Here is a 25716-nt window from a genome sequence, read left to right as displayed (position 1 = left end):
TACATGCAGGAGTGGACTTTATCTGCAGTCATTTGTCGTATGCACTACGTGATAGATTATTCCTTTGCGCCTTCTCCATTAGTGGCCGTGCTCTTGGCAGTGCCCGGCCGACTCAGACTTCTCCTGAGCTTGTCCTTGGTATTGAACAGGCTCTTGACTCTTCTCAGTCTTGCCCATCTCTCCTTATCCTTGGCCTCTCGTGCCTTTTCGTCATCCTCCTCGTCGCCTCCCACGTCCGAACTCAGCAGCAAGTCGGATGAATCTATCGCTCCCTCGCTTGCGGTCGGCGCATGACTCCTTGGCCGCGAGCCCGGCGTGCTAGGCTCGGCAGTGCTCTTGCTCTTCCAGTGACCCGACGACCGGCTCTTCTTGGGAGTGTCGCCTCGAAGATATGCAGCATTTCTAACTGTCAAGACCAGCACCTCCCAGGCCGCCTTGCTTGGTTCAGAGGCCTTGCTTCCCGGATTCCTCTGTGCTTCAGGGTTCCTCCAGGGACAGAAGAACCGGTGCTCACGAACCGGATCGAGATGATCCATGGGTGCTGGCACCAGAATTTGATTAGTCTCCTGGTCGACTTCTTTGCTTTTAAACATCCACAACCCAAGCCTTCGCAAACAGGTCGAACATGAGGCAGAGTTAGGTACAGGCCCAATCTTTGGGTTCGTCAGACCGCCCCAACCGGCTAGAGCCAGTGCTAAAGCGACATCATTGATCTCTTTGGAATTTGTCGTTGACGCAGGAGGTGGCTCCGTGAAGAACTTTGGGGGAAGCTGTGATTTGACAGTCTCCAAGGACAAGGACTCTGGCAGCCTCAGGTTGAAAAAATAAGGTAGGAAAGCTGGTCGCGAACAAAGCTCATCGTATCGTTGCCGCAAAGCAGGAAGGGCGGCCTGCGCACTGGTGATCTGAAGACGAAGCAATGAGTCTAGACTCACTTGTTAGCATGCGTATAGTATACCAGAGGCAAAATAAACTTGCCGTCACAGCCTCTTTTCCTCCACAAACAGTCATCCTGGTGAGCATCGATTGTGAGTTCTGCGAATCGGTTGACCAGTGCCTGTTCCAGCTCCAATCCTCCTAGGACTGGCGTTTCTCGGCCGTCAGCTTCCTTTTTGTTCAACTTGACGACACACTCCTTGTGACAAAGTGTACACTGAACTGTCTCCTTGCTGCGGCAGACCCATCCTCGTTTTGCCCATTCAATCTCATTGATCTTGTCTGGCTTGGGCGTCCATTGAGTGAGCTCCTGGAACGTCCCGAGTCGGCGAATCAGTTGCTCTCGGTCTCCGGGGCAGTACTTGGGGGACTCTAATCGTGTAGAGTCAGACACCTTAACCTCCTTGCCAGCCGGCGTCCATTTCCTCATTGTAATATTTGTAATGGTCATCTTGCTTGATATATTTTCGCCGGCTGCCGTCAAGCCTGGAGTACCCATCCGCCGCCGTTTGGATAGGAAGTCGGCCGAGATGGCAGACAGCGGCGCTGCCGTTGCCGTTGTTGTCGAAGTCATGTTAGCTGTCGATGCTTGTGGTACTGAAATGGCAGACGATGAGGAAGGGATTCGAGTCAAGGAAAGAGAATCGCCTTCTGCTGTTGTAGGGCGGTCGCTAGAGAAGCCGTCAGGCTGAGGCGTCGATCGCGTACCGATGTTCTGAATGAGGCTGTTGAATTTGCGCTTCGTGGCATTCATGGTTGCGATGGGTAACCCTGCTGCTGCTGCTGATGCAATGGATTTATCCGATCTGATCTTCGTGAGAAGGGCCTAAGTTAGGCGCGATGACAACTGGCTAAGAGCCTGGGGATCGATGCGATTGGTTCGGGTGTTCGAGACAACTCGCCGAGTGTTGTGAACGCAACCCAATTCCTTGTACGACGAATAAGCGGTTGTCTCAATGCAAGTCTCGCGCTTCTCAATCGCTCATGAAACAAAATAAATTGAAATTAAAAGAAATTATAAGACAATATGCCCTCTCGCTCGACATTCAATTGTATCTCTTCTGTAGTTGCAGGGTCGCCACAGATAATGAGACTGCCGTTGCAAATTGTCACGACGTTGAATGACTCCGGATCTTTTGTTTAGTTCGACTACAGAGGTCCATTGTTCGGTCGGAGGGGCGACGGAGGCGTGGCAAGCAGGTACGTACTGGCCACCACAGGGGATGAGTTCTCCACTGGACACAGCACTGTTGTAAGCATAGGCCAATTGTTGTTCAGAAGCAGCGATAGCCGTCGATCGGTCCCCTCTAGGCCGCCCGAGCAGTACATGGTAGTATTGCGGCAGCTAAAACTTGCAGTGGGCTTGCCGAATCCCCTGTTTTTTCGGCTCTGACTGCTTGGGACGGCAGGCGGCTCTAACAGCTCTATCGCAGCCACGTGCGGATCCATTTCCCCCAGGCGCCAAGCTCTAAATTTCAAGGTCCCATAGTGCCCTGTCTGGCCTGTAGATTATTGCCGGGTGCCCTGTAGCATCGCCTAAAGTGTTTATCGCCGTAGCATCTATCTCTGAAAGGGTGCAGTCACCTTCACATGTGCAATCATGTCTACCTTCACCTACTACATCCGGCAAGAGAGACAGGTCTCCGGACTGAAAACTGTCCTCCTGAATCAAGTCCCATGAGACTCCCAGATTGGATTGCTCGTCTCTGGAATAAGAAGGGAAGAGCACTTCTGCTGCTCTTCTCTTCACTTCTTGTCGTCATCCTGGCGTTCCTCCTAGCCCGCGCAGTGCCCCGCCTTGAGCTGCTATCCACACATTTTACCCCCCGCACCTCTACGACGATGGGTTCTTTCTTTTCCAAACTCACGGGCAGTAGTAGCAGCAGCAGCATCACCAGCGCAACTACCAAAAATATGTCTTACGCAAAGGAACTCGAGGTTGCCCAATTGGCAGTGCAGCGGGCCACCATCCTCACCAAGCGCGTCTTTCACGAGAAGGCCAAGGGCACCGTCGACAAGAATGACAAGTCTCCCGTCACAATTGGTGACTTTGGCGCGCAGGCTCTGATCATTGCCGCGCTCAAGGCCAGCTTCCCCGACGACGAGATTGTAGCCGAAGAGGAGGCCGCTGGTCTCAAAGAGAACTCGGAGCTCAGAAAGACCGTTTGGGACCTGGTCAAGTCTACCAAGCTTGACGATGCCGGCGCCGAGAAGATCCTAGGCGGAGAGGTCAAGACCGACGAGGATATGCTGACCTTTATCGACTATGGTAACTCCAAGGGCGGCGCTTCCGGCAGAATATGGGCCATTGACCCCATTGACGGCACCAAGGGTTTCTTGAGAGGAGGCCAGTACGCTGTGTGTCTCGCCCTCATGGTTGATGGTGAGGTCACTGTTGGCGTTCTGGGCTGCCCCAACCTGCCAGTCGACGACTCTGCTCCATTGACCGCCGACATTGGCAAGGATGCCACTGATGAAGGCCGAGGTGTCATTTTCTCTGCCGTGCTTGGCCAGGGCGCCACCTCGCGCCCTCTTTCTACTGCTGGACTGGAGAAGGAGCGCAGCATCAGCATGCGCCCCATCACCGATATCGCAGCCGCCACTTTCTGTGAGTCTGTCGAGGCTGGCCACTCGTCGCACGGCGACCAAGCCGATATTGCCGCGAAGCTGGGCATTACCAACCCTTCGGTCAGAATGGACAGCCAAGCCAAATATGCTAGCATTGCTAGAGGTGCTGGCGACATTTACCTCAGACTGCCGACAAGCAAGACTTACCAAGAGAAGATTTGGGACCATGCCGCCGGCGATCTTATTGTTAGAGAAGCAGGTGGTGCCGTCACGGACGTTCATGGCAAGAGGCTGGATTTCAAGGTCGGAAGGACACTGGCGAACAACAAGGGTGTTGTTGCTGCTCCGGCCGCTACTCATGCACAGGTCCTCAAGGCTGTGCAGGAGGTTCTCAAGGTTTAATTGCAAATGGATACGACAATCGGGCCAGACGAATTCAATGGCGTTTTTGGTCGTTAAATAGTGAAAGGTAGTACATATGTATACATAGAGAGAATACACTGCATAGATCTTGATTTTTGGTCGGGTACTCCTGACATCCCATACCAAATAGTGTACATGATTTTTGTCGCGTTGCCGACCCAGGCATCTGAGCCTGGTGTATACAGACAATGCAATGTTGTTTGGAACAACTGGCATCTTCTCGCACATGGTAATAGCCCGTCTATTTGATCTTCTTCTGCTTCAGCTTGATCGTCTCGTCGTTGACAAAGATACCCTTGCCCTTGTAAGGTTCCGGACGCCTCCATCTCCTAATCCTCGCAGCAAAACTCATAACCTCCTCGCGGTTGATGCCCTCTAGCAGAATTCTTGTCGGCTGTGGCGTGCTAGCCTTCATACCCTTGGGCACAGGCTCCTCCACGGGGTGTGTGAAACCGAGCTTGACGCAGACAAACTTCTGGCCCGGGTATTCGGCCTTGTTGGGACGCTCCTCGATGCTGGCACGATAACCAACACCGACAAGGCGCAGGATGGCCGTGTGGCCTTCGGAGACACCAATGATGTGTCGCTGCAGGTACGCCCAAGTCGTGCCCCACATCTCCATCTGCTGCTTCTGCTCGCGATCCTGGATCGCGAGGACGACTTTGCGGTCGACAGGGTCCTGAGTAACCTCGAGGTACGGCGGGATATCGAGGTTGAGAGAGCCCAAGGGACCCGTTACCGTGGCTGTCCGCTTGGGGATGCGCAGGTACGTGGTTGGGTCCTTTTGGATGCGCGGCTCGCCAATGACGAGCTCGACGCCCGGCGGTATCGAGATCGGGGTCCGCCCTAGCTTGGACGGCCGTGCGGTCGTCTGGGAAAACTGCCGCCTCTGCTGCTGCTGTTGCGGTGCTACAGCGGCTGGCGTGGCAGCATTGTGGAAGGCGGGTACGAGGAAGCTCGGCAGGGTGACTGAGCTTGCCGACAACGACGACGATGTCGACTGCAGCGCCGCCGTGGCGAGGCGATTCCTACTGGGCCCCAGCATGACTGTCGATATGGGGCGATTGGACCGGGATTTGTGGGCTCAATCGCTGCGTCGCAAAGTGGTGATGGTGTTGAAGCTCCCAAGTCGAATGCCTTCCAAAAAATGCTAGCAATGTCATGTGACTTGGCGATTGAGGACCCACTAAATTACCTATGCGAACGTGAACGCGAGGTCATCCTATTTCATCCAAGAAGGCGCGACATAATGTGGGAGAACAACGTCAGACAGCCCTGGATTCATCTACAGCATACAATTTCATAGCATCGAAATGGATTCTAGAATTCAATGAGTTCTGTCAAAAGATTATCTCAATGCGTTTGATTGGAAATGAATAAGTTCATTATTTGACCCATTTGTCCTCCCCTGACTGAGAATCGATGAAAGAGCAGAGGCATCTCTCTGATATCGATCCGTCTTTTTACAGAATGTATAACCACTCACATCACTCACATAAGTGAGACCATTGATACAACGGCAACAGACTCGTGGTTTTCATGGTGACTCTCCTACCTGGCGAAACTCTTCAAAGTGGGAATGGACTGATTATAGTGCTAGTTGGATTGTCCAATCCAAGAGCAAGAACAGTTAGCAACTGTCCGAATGGGACACGACTCTTCCTTTCTGCGCTGCTTCAGTAAGGACAATGATATTCCCGTTTTTGTATCATATTTTCGCATTCCTACAATCAAGTAGCTTTGGCCAGAGTCCCCGATTGTTCAGTCGGTTTAAGACATTCCGCATTTTGAATACGCACACAAGCAACAAGTCCGATGGCTCCTTCCAATCTTTCACAATCACCTTTCTGCTCTTTCCAATTTTAATGCTTCTTTTTTTCTTTCTTTCACTGCTTCCCACAGAAGTTTCAATTTTCCATCCCATTTCCTCCCTACGGCACTTGATCGTAATTCTTACGCAAAGCAATTCTTCCGCAACTTCAATGTGCACCTCAACAACCTAACACTCTGCATCCCACGACTTTCCCACATTCAAATCCTGAACATCAAAGCGACATATATCAACAACCGGTGCATGATGGTTCCAGGCCCAGTATTCATTGCTCTGCTGGTGCTTGCTGGCTCGCATGTCGCCGCAGCTTTTGGCTGGCGAGGTCAGCCCAAGGTCAGCTCGCAGAGTCACGACAGTCTCCAGACACGATTCCATTACGACACTACCCGACAGCCAAACGCCGTACGCAACCCTATGACGGTGTATGAAATTGCTCTTCGAGAGCTCCAACAACTCGAGTCGGAGCCCGCCTGCCACCGTACGGCAGCTCGACTCCTCGTCGACAATTGCCAGGTTCTCGATGGCAAAGACGAGGCGACTATTCTGACCGACAGTGGCAGACAAATTCGAGACTTTGTCGATGCTTATGCCGCTAGCTTGGCAATCTGTGATCTTGAGCGTGGTAGCTTCATCATACCTACAGAATGCGAAAATTTCCGCGAGCCAACACTGCGACAACTCTCTCTAGGAGATTCAGCCCATCTACACGTCAGCTCAAAGGAGATCGATCGCTGCCTGTCTGGCCTGGGAGCTTCAGATTCTGGATGGAACACTTGGATCAGCTATCGTCACAAGGCTCTAAGATTCTGTGAGGCAGCTCGAGCAGAGAATGAAAAAGGTCTGTAAGTAAACATTGTGTTTCATTCATTCACTGCTGATATATCATAGCCGAGCACATTCGTATTTTCCAACGTGTTGCAAAGATCATGAATGGAATGGCAGAAGGCGTTGAACAGCAAGTTGAAAAGCGAATGGCTGATTTGGAACACAAGTTCCGAGCCACTGACGGCCGTCTGGAGCAACTCTCGCCCAAATTGGATCGCATCAGCGCTGGTCTTCATGATATTGACAGTATCATGACAGTTGATTTGGCCTCGGCTCTACAGGTATGCAATTACTTATCGATAAAGCCACAGAGGAATTGAACTGATGTTCTCAACAGCGATCAGCAGATACAGTTGACGCAGGCATGAACAGCGCAGCAAATTTGCAGCGAGCCCTGGAGATTCTGCTTGAGACTGTCCTTTCGACCATTGCCGAAGCCGCAAGTGCCCATGAAAAGTCAATCAGCATCATCTCTGAGAGGACGAACTCGGAGTTTTCCGTGTTCTTGACAGCAATGAATACTGCTGTCGCCTCTGCTTCCTCGCTGCAGAATCAGATTGACCTTGCACACCGTCAGAGTGCTGAATTGGAGTATCGACAAGCTCACCTAGAAGAGGTAAATTGGGCTCTTCTTTTCGTCTGTAATGAAGATGCTGATATCTTGGTAGGGTATGGTACGTCTCATTGACGTTACGGAGATCCTTACCGGGAAGTACGACCAACATACACATCTTCTACAAGGGGCGCAGAATATGACACAGGAGATTCTTGACACCCTAGAGGTCACTGCATCATCTGCATCCACAATTGGTGACACTTTTGCGAGACAATCTTCAGTCGCTTCATGGTGGCCGTACGTTTGGTGTCCAGCGGCGTCTTTAGTCATGGGATCATATGGCCTTGCTCCTTCTGCAGCCCGCAATCTTGCCTTGGTGGCACTAGGTAAATAAATAACATACTCCCTGAGCAAACTTTCCAGCTAATCCAAGAATAGGCGAGATCATGGGATTTGTGGTATCATCAGCTCAATCGCTTTCTTTAGTCCAGTTCTCAACCTTCAAACAGGACTTCTTCAGCGCGATGGTCCCTGCAACGTTCTTCATGTCCACCCACACAACACCAACTTATGATAATGGCACAGCATAGCCGGGACGCATTGTGATTCATTTTACCATATCACCTTCCTTTTTTCTATACATGAGCTCAGGTTTGGGATCAGGCTTTCTTTCTTTGCCACACCTATGGGTGGGATGGCTTTCATTTCATTTTCACTCTCAGAAAGCTCCAGAGAATTTCCGGGCAGATGAAAAAAATGGGTATTTTGTTCACGAGATACGGGACAAGATTTAGCATATTAGCTTCTTTCCTTCTTTGGGGGCTCATAAATCGCCTGAAAGACTAGCAGACAAATGAATTCATTCTAGATAACCGTGCCCAGTGTAGGAGAAGTCGATGTGATGGACATATGAGGACTCCTACTGAGTGATCTAATTCTCTCGGAGAAGTGCAGCTACCAATTAACACCTACGACAGTAATGCCACTGGAATTCAGGAGCTCTATCAACACTTCACGCAACCGATAGGAGCTGTAGAGCTCAAAAACTGGTCGCACAGCTCATGTTGTTGCTGTAGCAAACGCACTACTTTTGACAAAAAAACTGGTGTCTTGCCGGTTGCTCGGCCAGGCGAAAATACAACCTGGCCCAGACCATATAAGATCAAACAAACGACGTCCCTTCGCCTTCGGGCAATCGAAAAGAGACCAAGTGGTTGAATGGTTGAAAATCAAAAATATCCTTCTTAAATGTGAAAGTCTTGCGTTCAAATCTCAAAAAACAAAACTCGAAATCTTTTTTTCCCCTCCCTGTTCCTTCTCTTACTCCTTTGGACCTCGATAGCAAAGGCAATCTTAATTTTTCCCAGCTGAGCGAATACACATGATACCAATCTCAATGCGTTCCATCCCATAGCTCTTTAAACCATGCCTTCTCGGCCTCCTCAACTGCTCCGTTCTCCTCGCTGCCTTTGCCTACTTTTGCCTCCTTGGACAAGAGGTCGTCGGGCGCCCCGACCTCGACAATCTTGCCCTTGTTTAGCACAATGATGACATCTGCATCACGAATCGTGTCGAGCCTGTGCGCGATACTCAATATGGTATGATGCGAGAACTCCTCACGGATAATGCGCTGCATCAGCTCATCTGTCTTGGCGTCCACGTTGCTCGTGGCCTCGTCGAGCACCAGAATGGTAGATCGGGACTTGAGCAGCAATGCACGCGCCAGCCCAAAGAGCTGGAATTGGCCATGCGAAAAGGGCGAGGACTTGAGCGGAGCATCGAGGGGATCGGTCTCTTCCTTTTTCTTGGCTGCGTCCGCTGCGTCCGCTGCGTCCGCGCTCTCAGCGTTGCCGTTGCTGCCGTCCTCCTCGCCCCGGGACTTGATCACGTTCCAGAGCTGCACCTTGTCCAGAACGGCGACGATTTCGTCATCGGTTGCGTGGCCCGATGGATCAATGTTGAGGCGAATGCTGTCATTGAGGACAAAAGTCTCTTGCGGAATGGCGATGAGCCGGCTGCGGACTGTTTCTCTGGCAATGGTGGTGATATCGAGGCCGTCGATAAAAATTGTTCCAGATTCGAGTTCAATGAGACGAACCAGAGATAGAAGCAGAGTCGACTTTCCACTTTAAAATATTCTTGTCAGCGATGCGACACCCAAGACGCGGAATATACTCTCAAACTTACCTTCCTGTACGACCACAAATACCAACTTTCTGGCCTGGCGATATGCTCACTGAGATACCTTTCAAGGCAATCGCTTCAGGGCTTCATTTGATGGTTAGCTCTTATGAGGCGAATATCAACCCGTGCGGACTTACTTGTAAGCAGCAGTCACATCGCGGAACTCAATGGCCCCCTTCTCTGGCCACTCCTCAGGCGGCTCGAAATCCTCAGATTCCTGGTCCTCCGGGGCCAAGGTCTCTTCCAGCGTCTTGATACGAGAAATCGCACCCATTGATGTCTCTAGTTGCGTCCATTGCTCCATGAGACGAACAACTGCGAGATTAAGCATCCTAATTGGGAAAATATCAGTATACAATTCCCAAACAAATAGAGTCTCCAACGTGAAAGAGATGAAGCAAGACATAATTTTTCAAAAACTTACATGATGATATTCAGGGAAACACCAATTTGACCACCAGTAGTGGAAGAACGCAGCGCCACTGCGGAGGAAATGACGACAATGGCAATTGCAGCAACCACGAAATCAAGGACGAGGATGAGCCACACCTGTATCATGACCATGACATAGTGAGGCGTCTGAGAAATGTCCAGCTTCTCGATGTTTTGAGCGATTGCCTGATCCTGCCACCCAAATGACCTAATGACAGAAATCCCCTCCAGCTAAAAAAAGAAAATCACCGCAATCAGTTCCCGTTGGAGAGTCCATGGTGGAAAGGGTTAAGATTCAGGGGGTGGACAAACCGTTTCAAGGAAATTTGCATAAACCACTGCTCTCGACTCGAGATCGAGAAACCGAAGCTGTCTGGACGTATGAAGGTAGAATTTCTGAATGACATAGAGCACCAATACAAGCGGCGGGCCGCACACGAGGGTGACCGCCTGCATGATGAACATCAGTATCAATTGAGACAAGAGTCGAACCAGCTCTATTGTGTAATGTTAGTGACGTCTGTAGCGGCGGCTTTGGGGATTAGATGGTCTTCACTTACGCAGAACAACGACGAGAAGAGCAAATGGCAAGTTGCTGTCAACATAACCGATATCTTGGGTGAAGCTTTGAAAGGTTCATCAGACGAGAATATGACTCGAAGCAGGCTTTGGTACTTACCGGTTGACGATCGTGCCAGTCTCGGTGCTGGAGAAATAAGAAAGGGGAGCCCTGCATTTTGGGGTCAGCTAGCCTTATAATCCGTAGCTACATCTATGGTATCGAACCTCATAATGGTCTTGAGCAGCTTGTAGTGAAGAACTACACCAGCGTTTGCATTGAGATATATGAAGTTGGACCTGCGTCACGTATTATTAGCTTAGACAATGTGTTTCTGGGAATATGGTCAAGGGACATACACTATCACGCCAGCAATAAAACACATTCCCAGGATCGCTGAAAGACTGTACATGCCAATGTAGAACCATGTATCTTGCCCATCGGATTCGGACCACGCTCTGAGAATGTATGGCGAGGCCGCTGATGTTACTCCAAAGGCAATGTTGAACCCTAGGAATAGACCAACGGTTGTGAGCCCGGCGCTCTTGAGGTAGTACCCTAAATAACGTGAGCAAACATGCAGAAAAAGAAAACACAAGCTGATGAAGAGTTTGGGACATACAATACACAGAAATATCGCCCGTGCGTCTTGTAAGATCCATCAGATCGGTACCAGAAGGCGGCGTGGTGCCGGGAACAGTCGTCGGCTTTTCAGCAGCCGCGTCTTGGGCGGAAGATGAGCTTGCTTCCTTGACCTCCAGCTGGCTCACGTAACCTGTAGACGAGCGCAGCTGGGTCCAGGAGCCCTGCTCGGCCACCTTGGACTCTGCCAAAACGATGATGTGGTCGGCCAGTGGAAGGTGTTGCGCTAACCGACAAGTAAGTACATACAACATGAAATCTGCCAGCATCTAAACCTACAGGCATGAGTGATTAGAACAACGGTGGTACCGAGTTTCTGGAATACTCCCTTCTTTCCAAGGAGCTGCTCAGCCACGTGCGCCTCGGTCTTTGCGTCCAAAGCAGAGAGAACATCATCAAGAATGATGATGCTTGGTCGTGCATATACAGCTCTCGCGATTGCCTACACAGGCACTGTTAGTCACGGTCTTCTTCATCCTTCAGAAGTTTCAACCCACCACTCGTTGTCTCTGACCTCCAGATAGCGTGACTCCACGGCTACCGACGGTCGCTTTGTCGCCCTTGAAGTTTTCGATATCTTCGACCAGCCCGCAAGCATAAATGACAGTGTTGTACCATTCCTCGTCAATCTCCGAGTCCGGAATAGGCCCACAAACAATGTTCTTGATGCTGGCATTGATAAGCCAAGGCTTTTGCGCGCAGTAGCCGATGCGCTTTGACGAGACGGTTATGGTGCCCTTTTCGGGCGGAACATCGCCGAGAATCGCCCTGGCCAGAGTTGTCTTGCCTGTGCCCACAGCTCCACAGATTACATTCAAGGACCCGTGCAGAATATTGATGTTAATGTCCTCAAGGCATATCTTTGCTGTCGCCGCTGGCTTCAGACTAACATTATCGAAGCTGATGGCAACGTCGGGTTTCGTGGTGTTGTCTGATCCTGCTCCATTAGCGGTAGTCTGGCCATTTTGAGATTCGACTAGGACTCGTTTGTCCTCGCGAGATGGCTCAACTAGATAGTCTTGGATTCTTCGAAGAGTTCCAAGCATCGACCCCAACTGGGGATATGCAGCCAAGAGCTGGTTGGCAGGGGATGCTACGAGACTGATGATTGCCACGGCTGTGAATGCCCGTGTTGGGTCCAATGGGCCATGACCTCGGAGCTTTGCATCTACGGCGTAGAAAACCAAGGTGAAGACTGGAGAGAACAAGGTGACGGAATATGCTAGATGGAAAAGGGAGTGAAGCCCCATGCGTTAATTCAATTGTGCAGATTAGAGTCTCTCTCATGGAGACCACTCACCCAGACAGTTGAAGTAGGCCAAGGTCCAGCGAAACAAAGTGCCCTTGGCTACTTCACCTTTTCTTCCTTCATGAATCTTGGTCATGACTGTTGTCGCCATTCCCATCATCTTGATGTTTTTGATGTAATCAATCATGGAAGTGGTGATGGCAACGAGCTTCTGTTTTGCACCCATCCAGGCCATAACTTTACCTCCGATACTGGAGCCGATGAACTTGCTGACTTGTGAAGATACTGCAACACGAAAGGTTAGTCGATTTGTCAATCAAGGCAAACTCGGCTTCAAAATTGAGTTGCGTAAGACAATGGTCCTTACAGCCAACGATGACTAGTGGTGTCAACGACCACCATCCAAGCTGGTTACTTAGCATGTACATGCCAATAATGACCTCAATCGCATTTCCAAACACTTCTTGAAAGATTCGTGCAGTATAATCAACATTGTCGACATCGTTGCCCATATGAGTGACTGCTGCGGCGTCATCGTAAACTCCATCACGCATCTCAAGGCATTTGGCATGGATAAGTCCAACCAAAACACCTCGGGTTTTGACCTCGATTCGACCAGCGCCTTGCTGATAAATGTTGTTGCTGATCTAGAACAGTGTTACCATGCTGGAGCGACATTCGGATTGGAGATAGATACTACTTACAATTGTCCCCGAATAGATGATGATTGCGGCAAATATGATCTGCGTGCCGGTTACGTCTTGGGCGCCCTCGGACTCTGTAGCTGGTTGCGCAACGTACTGGATAGTGCGGTTAATGAGAACTGGCTGTGCAAAGCGAAATACCGTCGAAAAGAGCCGGGGAATGGCTATAACAAGCATGGTGGGACCCAGACATCTGGCGAGTAGCTTTAGCAAAGGCAACGCACTTTCGCTCCCATGCTCCGGTTTGGCTATAGTCATGTAAGTATTAATCCCACTTGATTTTAAACATCCGCCGTTTTGGTTGAAATTCGCGACCTACCTGTTTTCGCCCAAGCCTTTTCGGCGCGTGCCCGCAAACCTTGAGACTGGATGCCGTCATCTAGATTTGGCAGATCCGCTACAGACAAGAGTTTCTTATGGCCCTTCCAGATTTGCTGATTCATCCAAAAGAGGAAGATGCGATTGAGATCTGCCACAGTCTGCTCCAAGGGCAAGGAACTGTACGGCTCTCTCAGGTAGGATCGTTTATTCAAAGTTTCGAGGACAAGCAGGATCACTTTGAGCCCACTTGACGCAGTGAGCAAAGCTATAGTGCGCGTCTCTGCATGGCCTTCATAGACCGAGGCCAGGTTGATGCTATCGCAAACGATCGATGTCACGAGGTAGACGGTGAGCAATGTCGATGGCTTGACTGATCGGCCATGTTCGAGGAATGACAATACGCAGACTACCAATGCAGCCACGAATGTTACTGCATTGGTTATGATGGTAGCTTGATGGGGACGCGGTGTAATTGTCAGACTCAGGACAAGAATAGCTAGCTGTATCGCAGCAATAGAAATTGCGAATATCTGTTTCACGAGTCAGTGGATAACCTCTTGGTTCAAAAACAATAGGCATCACGAACAGCTTTGAGCAAGCCCCTCTTGTTAGGCAAGACTTTGAGGTCTGCCTTGCGCAAGTAAAACCATCTGGCTGGAAACAGTACAAGCAGCAGCGCTGATGGGACCAATAGAAGCCATAATTGCGATTCAGTATATGTGGTTTTTGGACTCTTCAAGGCTACAATTGAGTCGAAGTAGGAAACATTGTGTGGGAAGCCAGTCACTAGGCTAGAGCCCTCGTGAAGGCCGAGTACAGCCTGCGCGGAAGCCATCGCCAGTGAGAGGTGTTCTATATCGGATGCGCGCCGTTTAAGTGTCTACTTAGTCTTGAAGCATCACGACGAGACGACTTTGAGCAATGCAAATAAACAAGTAGATGAAAAGACGCGTCTTTATTCTCGGATAAAACAAGACGTGACAAGAAATTCACAAGAGGCTCTGAGAATCATACCTGCAGCAGCTCTTTGCTTGGCGCCGATCTGGTTCGTTAAGTCGAACCCATGGACAGGAAGCGGCACAGCAATGGGCTTCCCGACTAGGCATGGGCGGCAAGACCCTGTAATGTTTCGCCCCCAGGTAACACGATCAGGACCGTCTCGGTGCCGATGACTTTTTTGAATTCTGCCTGCTCTCGCCTATTAGCCTTGCATCGGCCAGTGACTCAAAAGTTCCTGAGATACCCAAAATGAACATGCCGCTACCCTCTGGGCCAGAAATCTGTCCAATCCAAAGTGAGATTTCAGTCCGTTCACTCGGGTATCGTGCCCCTGGCGCAAAGTGGTGGTCGCGAATCCCAACGAAGGAATACCGCCCTGCAAGCCATCCCGATAGCTAATCTCTCTGGGTCGGAGATAACAAATAACCAGCTGACTAGTACTTGATCGCGCATGTAACCTTGCTTAAAAGTGCTGTGCATAATCACTAGCAGACAGCTTAATTTACTATAAGAGTGTTCTGGTTTCGGACAAAACAAGAATTATTGAATTCCGAACTGAGCCAGGACAATGACGATATCAGATCATCATCATGAATGCCGCATCAAGCCCATTTTTGCGAGTTCAAGTGGGTGTTATACTGCCGAACATGTATTCCAAGGTAGTAAATAATTACCATTGACTTTCTAGGGTCATCTCAATCTCCATTTTGTATTGTTCTCTCGCCAGGACCACAAACACGGGCTTCTCTCTCTCATACCGATACGTGCTCCCCCTTGGACCAGAGACCGCCAAGCCTTCTGCGCCCAGCGATAAAGAGCAGGGCAAGTGTTACCGCCACAAACCACTCGGACAAGATTGGGTCGACAATCAGGTTTGCCCGTCTGTCAATGTGCTTTTCCTCGAGGTAAACCAGGATCGCGGTAACCATGTTCCAGAGCGAAGAGATCCAAAAGAAGAGACTGGCGACGAGAACGAGAACCGCAGTCTAAGCAGAATGAGGGCAAAGGGTTAGCAAGGGATTCTTCTCTTTTGCAAGACCACGCGCGAAACTATTTGGCTGGCGATGAGAACCCAACTCCATGAATACGTACCTGGCGATGACTTGCGTACTTGCGAGCCCGAACCACGACGACGACGGCCAAGCCGAGGAGAGCCGTCGCCGCGACGCCGAGCAGGATGCTGTACGTTGCCTGGACATTATACAGGCGGAACAGCGACGCTCCGTCGGGGTAGCCGTCGCCGCTCCTATCGTTCCTAATGTACTTGAACAGCGCCGTGTAGTACGACTCCCAGTAGCCCATGATGACGAGGGTGAACAAGGACTCGACCAGGACAAAGGCGTAGGCTGCCCACTGGATAACGGTGCGCGCCCGCCGGCCCGCATCCCAGCAGTAGAGAATGCCGAGGGCGACCTCGAGGGTGGCGAGAAATGTAAATTGCAATGCCACCTGGAGAAAGAGATAACTCCAATCGCCTACCCTGTTTATGATTTCCTCGCGGCGATAATAATCATCAGGGTCCGTGATGTACGAGTCCCAGTCAATGAGGCGATTGATTTCAGCGGCGCTCGCGGTAATAAGGATGGTACCACTGGTAAGGGAGAAGAAGAGACAGAAGTTAGTTTCTTTGTCATCTCTTGCCATACTCTATGCATTTGCAATCTCTCGGGATTGTACTTCGACTTACATCAACATCAAACCAAGTGCAATCTTCATCCATCGGAACCCACGTCTGGCCGTGTCCTTGCCTTGGGGCACGGTCCACAAACTGGATATAAAGAGTGGCAGGAGGACCACGATGGGTATCGCTACCAACACGGTATAGGCCACATAATACGCATTAGCCATGTTGAATTATGGTCTCTGAGAAAGCTTATAGCGATAAAATCTGTTTCTTGACAATAGTGTTGCGCAGACTTTGCAAGTGGCAACAATCTATTATATAGAGATTTCGCGGTGAGGTTTGTTCATTTCATTCCCACGTACGATGCTGTGCAGCACCTTGGAGGCTTAGACCGCTTGGCGCCTATTATCATATGATGACTATTCCTAGCCGAGGGTTGCCATATTTTTCCTCTTCTTCTTCGTGTCTTGTTTTGAGTGGTAAATTGCTGACACATCCTTCTCACGAGCGGCACATGATCCAGGCACAGTCAAGTGTCTGTATTCTTTTTTAGGAAAAATCCTTTCAATCGCACCAGTTAAAAACGTGGTGAAATGGCAAATGGCCCCAAGGCAGCCGTTGGAGAACAACTGAAGATTCTTTTCGTGTTCAGCTCCAAGGCGCTAGCAGGGTGCCCAAGGAGCCTGAATCTCCTGTGCCGCTTCGTTCATGCTGCTTATGTCGCCCGGTTCATGTTGAAGAATTTATGTCAGTCTACCAGTAACTTGCATAGTGACTCAAAAGCAACTCCTTGGCACTGATGCAATCCGACATTTGGAAATACGGGGGCCTCCAATGTCTCCATTGCATTTGTGATGGGGAGAAAAGGAAAGAGAAAAAAAGATACCACAGGAAAATAACTATAGTTGGTATTGAATTGAATTAGCCTTTGATTTTCCCTTTGGTAAAAAAACAAAACAAAACCCAATGCAGCACGCCGAGGTAACGTGAAAATGCCAATAGATAGATAATAAAAATAAAAGCTAGCCGAGATATCATAGATCGTCCCTTTCCCATTGACCCTTTTTGGGCCACAGCGTTTCGAAAATGGTCTTCATCACATTCTTCACCCGCGTCACCTGCTCGGGACTTTCCGTCATGACGTCGTCGTTGAGGCACCATTGGCCAAAGATCTCCCCCTGTTTAATCGTTCTCTCGAGCAGCTCCATCTGCGCCTGCTCGGCGTCCTTGATCATGACAAACTTCATGGCGTCAATGTCAATAATTGTGTGCTGGTACTTCTTCAGCGCCTTGATGATGATTTCACGGTGGTGCTTCTTGCTGGACTTGGGAGGCAGCAGGGGCTCAAGGCCGCGGGCCGTCGATGCCAGCAAGAACTTCATCATGCAGTCGCCACATTCGGGGCGCTGCTTTGAGAGGCGCGAAAAGATGTTGGTTGTGGTAAAGTCGGGGTTGGGTGTCACCGTGTCCGAAGCGGGAGATCCAAACGAATCGGCAAAGCACTCATCGACACTAAAGTCGGCGCACTTGATGGCACGGATAGTCTCGGGGCCGTCAAGCGATGTCCACAGAATGTGAACATTGACCTTGGGAGGTTGCAGGCCGGCCTTTTGGAGGATGTTGGGAAGGTGGTAGTACATGCGCTCGCGATCTGCCGACTGCGGCGCGGGTCGACCATCCTGCTTTACTGACAATTGGCGCCAGCCGGGCTCAATGGCCTTGAGAATGTTCTCACGCTCCGACCAGTCGAGGTAGCCGTCCGAGTTTGTGTCGGATCTCGACATGATGTATGACCACAATAGAGCTTCGCGGAAGCGCTCAATGGTGTAGTGAAAGTTGGCGTACCATGGGTAGATTTGGAAACGCGACTCGCCACGGAATCTTTCGCAGGCTCCGTTCTTCGCGGGTTCAGGGAACGACGCCATGGTCTCCTTCATGACGGAGCGTGAGACTGAGTGACCAAAGTGAGCTTGCACTCTTCTTGGTCGCTCACCAAAGCGGCGGTTCAAAAGGTACGATGTGTAGTGAGCAAAAGGCTTCTCGCCAAAGGTCGGACCCGAGCCACTGCCGAGCTTCTTCGCATTGACATTATAGCTGTCAGTCTTGAAACCCATGACCGAGCCAAAGAGCGGGGAGTAGAAATCCGACGCAGCATGCTGCATGCCCAAGAACATGTCATCTGAAAGAGCGACAAGACGATCAGTAGTCGATTGAGTCTCGTGAAGCTGGGCCTCAATAGACAGAGAGTTGAAGGTGGGCAAACAATGCCGGCTTTGCTCAGAAAAAAACTGTTCCTGGCCGAGGACTTCAACAAAGTCATTGGTAGAAGCATCGTCCTTCAGCCATGTCGGTCGCTGAGGAATCATGCCATGGCCGTCCTTGTTGTACGAAGCCTTGGCATTTACCGAGTTGACGAGGATCTGGATCTTGTTGAGAAACGTCTTGGCGTACTTGTTGACACTCCGCATGGAATATCTCAGTTCGTCCCAATCACGGTAACGGTTGATGCTGTGTTGCGCAATCCACTTGCCAGAGGGATCATTCAGTGGCGATTGGAGCTCAAAGCTGTGTCTGATCTTATTGAAGGACTCCTCCGAGCCATTGACCCAGTTGTACACGAAATCAATCTTGGGCTCGGCAAGCGGGCCCTCCTTCTCGGCGTCGAATGTGGCCGATGAGAACCAATCATCCTCCCAGCCATCAAGCTCAACGTCACGAACCGCCTCTTCAAAGGAAATGCGAATGACATCAGGAACCGGGGTGATCAATGTCCTGCCTCCCGAAGTCGATTTGCTCTCTTTTTCTGGCGGCGCCACCAAAACACCGGCAGCCGCTTCCGGCGCCGTCTCTGGAGCTTCGGGTATCACTGGGATCTCGCCATTGTCCACGCCCTCTTCAGTAGCCGGCAGCGCGGCACCGCCACCAACCCATTGTTGCGAGTAGCCGGCGCTGCTGCCAGCATTTCCCTTCCTCAAGGAGGGAAGCTTGTTATATGTCTCGTAAGACACACTCGCGACATTTCCCCACGTCCTGCTGAGTAGAAGCCATAGCACAGATAAGGCGACGAGACCCCATAAAGCTTTTCTTACAGGACGTGAGGTCAGAGTGCGGGAAGGGAAAGATGAGTGCTCAATGGGCGACATTGGGATCTTCAGCCGTGGTAGTCGGCCTGGCGACTGCATTGTAGCGCCAAACATCGAACTCGATCGATCAGGACGGGTTTTCTTGGATACCACCACGACTTGAGATCTCGAGAAGTCTCTTGGTGGGATGGTTGACTCAGCAGAAATTTGCTGAGATGTAGTAGAGGGGTGGAAGAGAAACCAAAAAATTGGGTTCAATATATTATGCCGAGGGGCAAAAAAAATACCATAAAGCTCCGGCCACCATACAAGTGGGTAATATTCAAACGAGTGTATGAATGATTAATGTAAAGGAATGTGCCGAATGAACCGGAATCTTGTAAAGTTGTCTGAACGTTCAGACGACGAAAGAGAGTGAAAGGGTATAAAAAATGTGTCAAGGAGGGACGAACACACGTAGCCACTTGAGATCTAGGTCTCTGGGGTTTATAATAAACTCCTTGCTCGCCAAGGAACCCGGGCGGCTGGATGGTAGTAGGTATCGTGGGAAAGTGAATACGGGCCACTAGGTACCGGGGTCTGTCTTGCCGGGGCAGGCTAAGAAGAAAATAAAAATGGATGCCAGAAGAGCGAGGGAACAAAGGTAGACTCGCGACCTCAGACAGTAGTGGGAGGCTATTCGTAACCGTGGCTAACGCAGCCGACTTCACCTAGACGCAGATGGGAAAAAGGTTAAAATAGATAGGGGAGAGGAAAGGTGAGCAGGGGCAAGAGAATAGAAAAAAAAAAATTCAAATCGTTCGTGGGAATCAGACACAAACACAAACACAGACACAGACACACACACATAGGACGGCACGGGAAGGGGGATCCAGGCCAGACATGGCACAAGGCAACATGCGAATCAGAATGGAAGAAAAGTTGGGCACGCGACGGGCCAACGACGGCCTCACCAGCCAAGCCAGAGGAGTGAGTCGAATGGGTACGGATACCGCAAGAAGCCAAGCAAGATGAGGAACGGCATGGAGACTCTATTCCGCAGGGGTCTTGTCTGATCCAGCGAGAGAACACAAGAGGGAGGGAAAAACAGAAAATGGCAAAAAAAAAAAAAAAAAAAGCTCTTTTGGTGCTGGGATGAGGAGTGGGCACGCGATCAGCTACTCAGGAGGGAACTACAGGACGAAGCTTAATGCCAAAAAGAGATCTTTGCAATTGACGATCCTTCCCATGTCCATTCCATCCCACCTATTACCTGCGATGAGACCCAGGTATTTGCCCACTTGGGAGGCGACACCAACAGAAGGGGGCTTGAGGGGTTCCAGTCTTGCCAGTTGCTCAGTGGTCCGCCGCTGAAGTCGCGTGCTTTTTTCTTCGCCTTTTCTGTCCCTGCGTCTGGCGTCTTGTCTGTTTCTTGCTGTTTTTGCTGCTCTGTTTCCGCTTAGGTCAGGGACCGATCATACACAAGCGGCTTGGCATTCTGGGGACCTTGTGGCTTTTTATGGATCTCCTTCACGGTACTTTTCAGGGCGGCCGGTAGTTAGCATGCAGCTTGTGCGAAGTACCACTGGAGTAGATAACATGGGTCAAAATGGGGGGTTGAGATAATGCCTGAGAGGATGACGATGATGTGGCTGCAAATGATAACCAGATTTCTGTGCGTGTATGCGCATTGATAGTAGTACGTAGATGGGTGTTTGTTGTACACAAGAGCTGCCTAGTACCTACACAGGAGCTGCAACAAGGGGATCGTCGACCGACTTGATCAGTCCTCAATGGCCGACGTCAAAGTGTCACGTCAAAATGGCACACTTGTTTCTTATCTTTCTTGTCTTCCCCTTGCATTCACCCATCCTTACACTCATGGCATGACATGTCGCGTGAGAAGACCAGCAGAAGAAAAGACTGATGATACGTAGTGGTAATTAAAAAAATTTAAGCTGCTTACCTTATCTGTATCCGCAAGCAGTAGCGGGCACGGATCCCCATGGATTATAGTCCAGTGTTCCTAGGCGACTGCCGTCATGACTGGCGAATCATCAAGTCCAATTGCCCCTGGCTGGTTCCCCCCAAAGCGAGGTGGTTCCCCCCCATCTCAGACGCCATTGACAGCTAGCAGGCCCTGTAATACAGCGTGTAATATACCTATGTGCATGTGGTTCAGGTGCCTTGCATGGGGGTTAGGTATTCGTTTTCCTACTGTCCCTTGCAGCCGCCCTGCAGCCTGCATTTGCCTTGCAGCCCAGTAGTGGTTGGAGCGGGCCAGTAAAAAGACGCCGGCCGCGGGCAGCTCCCACTTCAATACAACTGGCTCCCGCTAAAAGTCGTACCTAAATCCTTGGCCCCACGTAACCAGAGTCGGTCAGTCCCAAACCAGATGTGGAGAAGCGAATAGGTAGCTCCTCTTTTCCTGTCTTCTAATAGAGATCTGCACTCTGACGATAAACTCTGAAGATAATTGTGGTCTCTCACTCCCATGTCCCTCCGGTCTCTCAATCTCCCGGGCGAGGATCGCACGGCGTAACCCGTGGAATCCATGCCCAGTCACGTACACTACCCAAACGTCCACTTCCAGGCCCAGTACTATCGCCATTCACCAGCACTCATCAGCTCAGGAGTAGTAGTAGTAGTAGTAACATTTTTTTCATGCTCTATCGCTCTCTCGGTTTGTGTCTGGTTTTGTCATCTCATTACCGATTTCTCGGCGGCTATTTAACGCCAGTACATTTGGCGACACCGAATTTTGACAACTAGCATGGGAGAATTATCATGATGCCATCTCCTTTTTGCTCCAATATATCATCGACTTTTTTCAGCTCCTCCATGATTGCCCAGTCTGTTGAGGCTAGCTCTTGCGAATGCATAGATCAAAAGCTGAAAGAAACAAGGCCTTGCCCCTTTATCAGATCAACGCAGGAACTGATACATAACATCTGATAGTCATATACACACCCCGAACCTTAATAGACGAAACCAACCTTAAATCCACTTGCTGGCTTTCTTGCAACATTTCCCCTTGCAGCATATACAGTCAAGACTCAGATTTAAGCAAGGGGATTAGGGTTGGTTATTGTCTAGAAGACCCAAAAAGTAAATTCCGAGTGCGGCACATAATCCTTATTCCTTCGTGTTTGTGTATGCCTGTGTTTTCTTTCACATTTTCTATCCACATGTTATTCCTGAATTGGGACTATCAGACGTTCCTTTTGCCCCTCCCGGCCGCCCAAAAAAAAAAATAGTGATCATAAACTCATGTCTAGCAAGTGGGAAGCTACTACTACTACTGTCAGTCACTACGGAATAGTACCTTGCACATAGTCCCTATTAGTCGTGCGGGGACCCCCCCTGTTCTCAAGTGGATGCTCATATCTGATCACTAGATCTATCATCAAAAGAACGCTTCCTTTCTTCCATCCACCCAGGTCAGTCACTTACTCACTCACTCACGGTTGGTCTTCTTTTCTTCCCAATCAGACGTCTCCTAGCACAAAGTCAGTCATCTTTTTTTGTCGACTGGCAGAGGCACACTGAACTTACTGGATCGTTATCCAGGACCGCTCCTTACCTTGTTCACATCATGTATTCCTATAGTGCTGTCGCACCGCGCGAGGATGAAGAATCGCTTCTTCCAGGCTCGCCTACACTTCAACAACCGCATCAGCGAAGCGCAGGCCGCCGCTTTTGCTCAATGCCTTCCATGGGCGAACTCATAGCGAGGACTCTTCTCTTCATGCGCCCGAGCTTCATGATGAGGGGGACTGCCGCGGTTGAGGGCTCCGAGAAGGTCGTGGCAACAACAAAAAAGCACGGCACAGAGTACCTCGATGGTGTACGCGGTCTTGCTTCCTTCATCGTCTTGATCCTGCATTGGAGCCACATTCCTTATCCTGCTGTCAATGCAGGATGGGGTTACCAAGGAAACACATCCTTTTGGCTGCTGCCTTTTGTGCGCATCATTCACAGCGGCGCCGCCATGGTATCTGTCTTCTTCGTCATATCCGGCTTCGTTCTGTCCCATCGCTACATACAACGCATGCACCGCCGCGAGTACAATGAACTGTTTGCGTCGCTCACCTCCATCACATGGCGCCGAGCCATTCGCCTCTTTCTCCCCGCCTTCGTCTCGAGTCTGATGGCCTTTGTATTTGCTTGCGTCGGCATCATTGTTGTCCCCCACAAGGTCAATGGCGAGCCTTTTGAGCACAGCTTCTCGGCCTACCTCGACTTCCTCGACGCCGAATCCAATCCGTGGGACTGGACTGCCGAGTTCTTTGGCTTCTACAACCCTCAGTTATGGTCCATCGCGGTCGAGTTCCGCGGCTCCATGATTGTATTCCTCATGGTTTTGGCGCTGGCGAGAACTCGTACCGGCATTCGCATCGCGATCGAGACGTTCCTTATCATTCACTCATTTGGCCACAAGCGCTGGGACGTTGCTCTATTCATTACCGGTATGACCCTGGCCGAGCTGCAGGTCATCTTCCGAAAGCCCACTAGCGGCACGAGGATGAGGGTCGTGAATGGCATATTGATCACGGCCCTCATCATGGGCTTGTTCCTTGCCGGCTATCCCCGAGACGGCAACATCAAGACGATCGGGTACATGTGGTCCAAGAACGTCTGGCCTTACTCTGCCTATCGCCGCCGTTTCTGGATCGCCATTGGTTCGATCCTGATTGTTGGACCCATGGCCTTTTTGCCCTCGGTGCAGGCCATCTTCCTCACGCGACCAATTCGATACCTCGGACGGATCAGTTTCGCTCTATATCTCACGCACGGTCTCGGAAACCGAACCGTCGGCAAGTGGCTTCTCAACGGATGCTGGGACTATATTGGCAAGGAAGGTTTCTGGCCTTACACCATCAGCTTCATTGTTTCCACGAGTCTCTATTTTCCATTTATTTTCTGGATTTCTGATATGTTCTGGAGGGCCGTTGATATCCCCTCGACCGACCTGGCCAAGAGGCTTGAAAAGTGGTGCTCTTCGCCTGCCGAGCCTGAGAGGTGATCTCTCAAAGCACGTTAGGTTTTCCCTTTACAACTTTCCTGTACATAGGTATGTAAAATTAGATTACGCGGATATTTCTCTTAGAGATTTGCTTCTCATGGTGCAAGGATAGCGACAATAATGTGCATGGGCTGGTTGGCATAAGTACTCTCGCTCAGAATTCTTATTTCCATTTTAATGGCGTTGCAAGGAGAAAAATACAAATGAGTTCAAATGTTCAAAGGCTTGTCAGTATCTTTTTGTGACCCCGCAAATATTTCATGACAAAGACTGCGAGCAACCCTGTTGAAGTCGTCACCAAAGTGAGCTCTGACCCTCAGAAATCCTGGTGCAACTACGCAACCTCCCCACGTATTTTTATTACGCAGCGTGCAGCCTGCATAATGACTGGTGGAACCCTCTCCAAGACGCTGCACGACCCTTGGACAGTCGGTCTAAAGTCAATGGATACTACATACAGCTTATCAACGTGGGCCGAGTCACCATACATACATACACCAAATGTACTTGCGCAGATACATACCTACTTACATACACTGCATATACTTCCCGTGCAACGGGCAGGCAAGACAGGCCCGAAGGAGAAACTTCCGAGCGTTAGCGGACGCGTCACTCTATCGTCAAAGTGCCTGCAGGCGAAATCATGCTGTCCAGGCTGCCTGGAAAACCCATTCTGGAAAACATGATTGCCGCCAATCTTCTTGGCATTCTCTTTGCTATCTATACTATAATAGACTTTTGCGGAAGCGAAACGGCGGCTCAACGCCTCTTTGCACGCGCCAGTTTCTTTTTATTTCTTCGCCTTTTTCCCCCCCCTGTTGAAAGCAGCAGAAATTGAACGGTAGTTGCCTGCCCCCCACTACGGTTCGGTTATAAACTCCGATAGAGTTGGAACACCCCTGCATAGGCTGGGGAGGAATTTCCTGCCAGGTACGAAAGTCAAAAAAACCAAACAGACTTTGCTCGTACAGGAGTACAGGAGTACAGGAGGAAAGTAAACACTACACACAATAAGCTTGGCATATATATATAGTTCTTATTTTCTGACATTCTCCCGCAATTCTCTACCGGGTGCTGACTCGCGTGCTTCCAACCTCGTAGCAAACGAGTCAAACCCCCGTCGCGGGAAGAGACAAGACCTTGATGCTATCAGTGACTTTTTTGAAAAGCGTCCCGTGTATGAACCAATACTTTGGCATTTGCTGCAGCAACTCTGTTGAGGTATTCCCCGAAATGGGCAGAGAACCAGCCAAGCGGTTCAGGGGTGTTAGAGTTTCTTCCCACGTCCGAGATTGCTGCCTTTTTTTCCCCAATGGCGTCTGTCTCGTCTCGCGGCTCCACGGTTTCTGAGATGTCCATTGTAATGAAATGTTTTGCGCGACTTCTATTTATGGGATCTTTCTGGGACATACAAGTTGTCTCTCTATTCTATTCCATTCCATCACATATCATTTCGTAGGTAGCTTATAGTTCAGGTCTGCCGTTGGCCACCGAGGGGCTGGCTGCTTACCATATTTGAATGCCCGCAAACCTTTTGACGAGTCAGGTAAACACATGGTCTCTCACTGAATTGTCACAAAGTTCCATGATAACCGCATAGACCTGCCGTTCTTAATTCATCATCCACTTTGGTGGTCACGAGAGCAGAAGCCTATTGCGGAAGCCGTGCTTCAGCCTTGTTGCCGCAGACGAGCCAGTCAGCGTGCGTTATGCACCCGATGCGATCAATAAAGCCATAAAGAGATGACTCTAAGCTTCCCACGAGTTTTCATGTC

General features: G+C 50.2%; 8 protein-coding genes across 8 annotated transcripts; 3 read left to right on the top strand and 5 right to left on the bottom strand.

The window, feature by feature from the left end:
* Positions 1-56: 56 nt before the first annotated feature.
* PFICI_10237 (uncharacterized protein) lies at positions 57-1690 on the bottom strand (the record flags this gene model as incomplete). The annotated part of the gene is made up of 2 exons (XM_007838818.1): positions 57-925; positions 1006-1690. The coding sequence occupies 2 exons, from the start codon at positions 1688-1690 to the stop codon at positions 57-59; spliced, it is 1554 nt and encodes a 517-aa protein (XP_007837009.1).
* A 1160-nt stretch (positions 1691-2850) lies between these two features.
* PFICI_10236 (3'(2'),5'-bisphosphate nucleotidase) lies at positions 2851-3906 on the top strand (the record flags this gene model as incomplete). Its single annotated transcript, XM_007838817.1, has 1 exon — positions 2851-3906. One exon carries the CDS (start codon positions 2851-2853, stop codon positions 3904-3906), a length of 1056 nt encoding a protein of 351 aa, XP_007837008.1.
* Positions 3907-4168: 262 nt separating this feature from the next.
* Positions 4169-4972, bottom strand: PFICI_10235 (uncharacterized protein; the record flags this gene model as incomplete). Its single annotated transcript, XM_007838816.1, has 1 exon — positions 4169-4972. The coding sequence occupies one exon, from the start codon at positions 4970-4972 to the stop codon at positions 4169-4171; it is 804 nt and encodes a 267-aa protein (XP_007837007.1).
* Positions 4973-6004: 1032 nt separating this feature from the next.
* PFICI_10234 (uncharacterized protein) lies at positions 6005-7729 on the top strand (the record flags this gene model as incomplete). Its single annotated transcript, XM_007838815.1, has 5 exons — positions 6005-6596; positions 6647-6864; positions 6921-7199; positions 7252-7525; positions 7578-7729. 5 exons carry the CDS (start codon positions 6005-6007, stop codon positions 7727-7729), a joined length of 1515 nt encoding a protein of 504 aa, XP_007837006.1.
* An 803-nt stretch (positions 7730-8532) lies between these two features.
* On the bottom strand, positions 8533-13931 carry PFICI_10233 (uncharacterized protein; the record flags this gene model as incomplete). Its single annotated transcript, XM_007838814.1, has 17 exons — positions 8533-9265; positions 9327-9407; positions 9461-9655; positions 9748-9986; positions 10068-10252; positions 10316-10380; positions 10435-10485; positions 10542-10613; positions 10674-10872; positions 10937-11182; positions 11236-11398; positions 11454-12178; positions 12257-12490; positions 12573-12852; positions 12910-13157; positions 13229-13760; positions 13878-13931. 17 exons carry the CDS (start codon positions 13929-13931, stop codon positions 8533-8535), a joined length of 4302 nt encoding a protein of 1433 aa, XP_007837005.1.
* Positions 13932-14981: 1050 nt separating this feature from the next.
* On the bottom strand, positions 14982-16077 carry PFICI_10232 (uncharacterized protein; the record flags this gene model as incomplete). The annotated part of the gene is made up of 3 exons (XM_007838813.1): positions 14982-15215; positions 15322-15820; positions 15917-16077. The coding sequence occupies 3 exons, from the start codon at positions 16075-16077 to the stop codon at positions 14982-14984; spliced, it is 894 nt and encodes a 297-aa protein (XP_007837004.1).
* An 810-nt stretch (positions 16078-16887) lies between these two features.
* Positions 16888-19035, bottom strand: PFICI_10231 (uncharacterized protein; the record flags this gene model as incomplete). The annotated part of the gene is made up of 1 exon (XM_007838812.1): positions 16888-19035. One exon carries the CDS (start codon positions 19033-19035, stop codon positions 16888-16890), a length of 2148 nt encoding a protein of 715 aa, XP_007837003.1.
* A 3475-nt stretch (positions 19036-22510) lies between these two features.
* PFICI_10230 (uncharacterized protein) lies at positions 22511-23941 on the top strand (the record flags this gene model as incomplete). Its single annotated transcript, XM_007838811.1, has 1 exon — positions 22511-23941. The coding sequence occupies one exon, from the start codon at positions 22511-22513 to the stop codon at positions 23939-23941; it is 1431 nt and encodes a 476-aa protein (XP_007837002.1).
* Positions 23942-25716: the final 1775 nt, after the last annotated feature.

Source organism: Pestalotiopsis fici (genome assembly GCF_000516985.1).
Source record: "Pestalotiopsis fici W106-1 unplaced genomic scaffold PFICI_Scf_7, whole genome shotgun sequence".
Taxonomy (NCBI): Eukaryota; Fungi; Ascomycota; class Sordariomycetes; order Amphisphaeriales; family Sporocadaceae; genus Pestalotiopsis; species Pestalotiopsis fici.
This window is presented reverse-complemented; position numbering and strand designations above follow the sequence as displayed.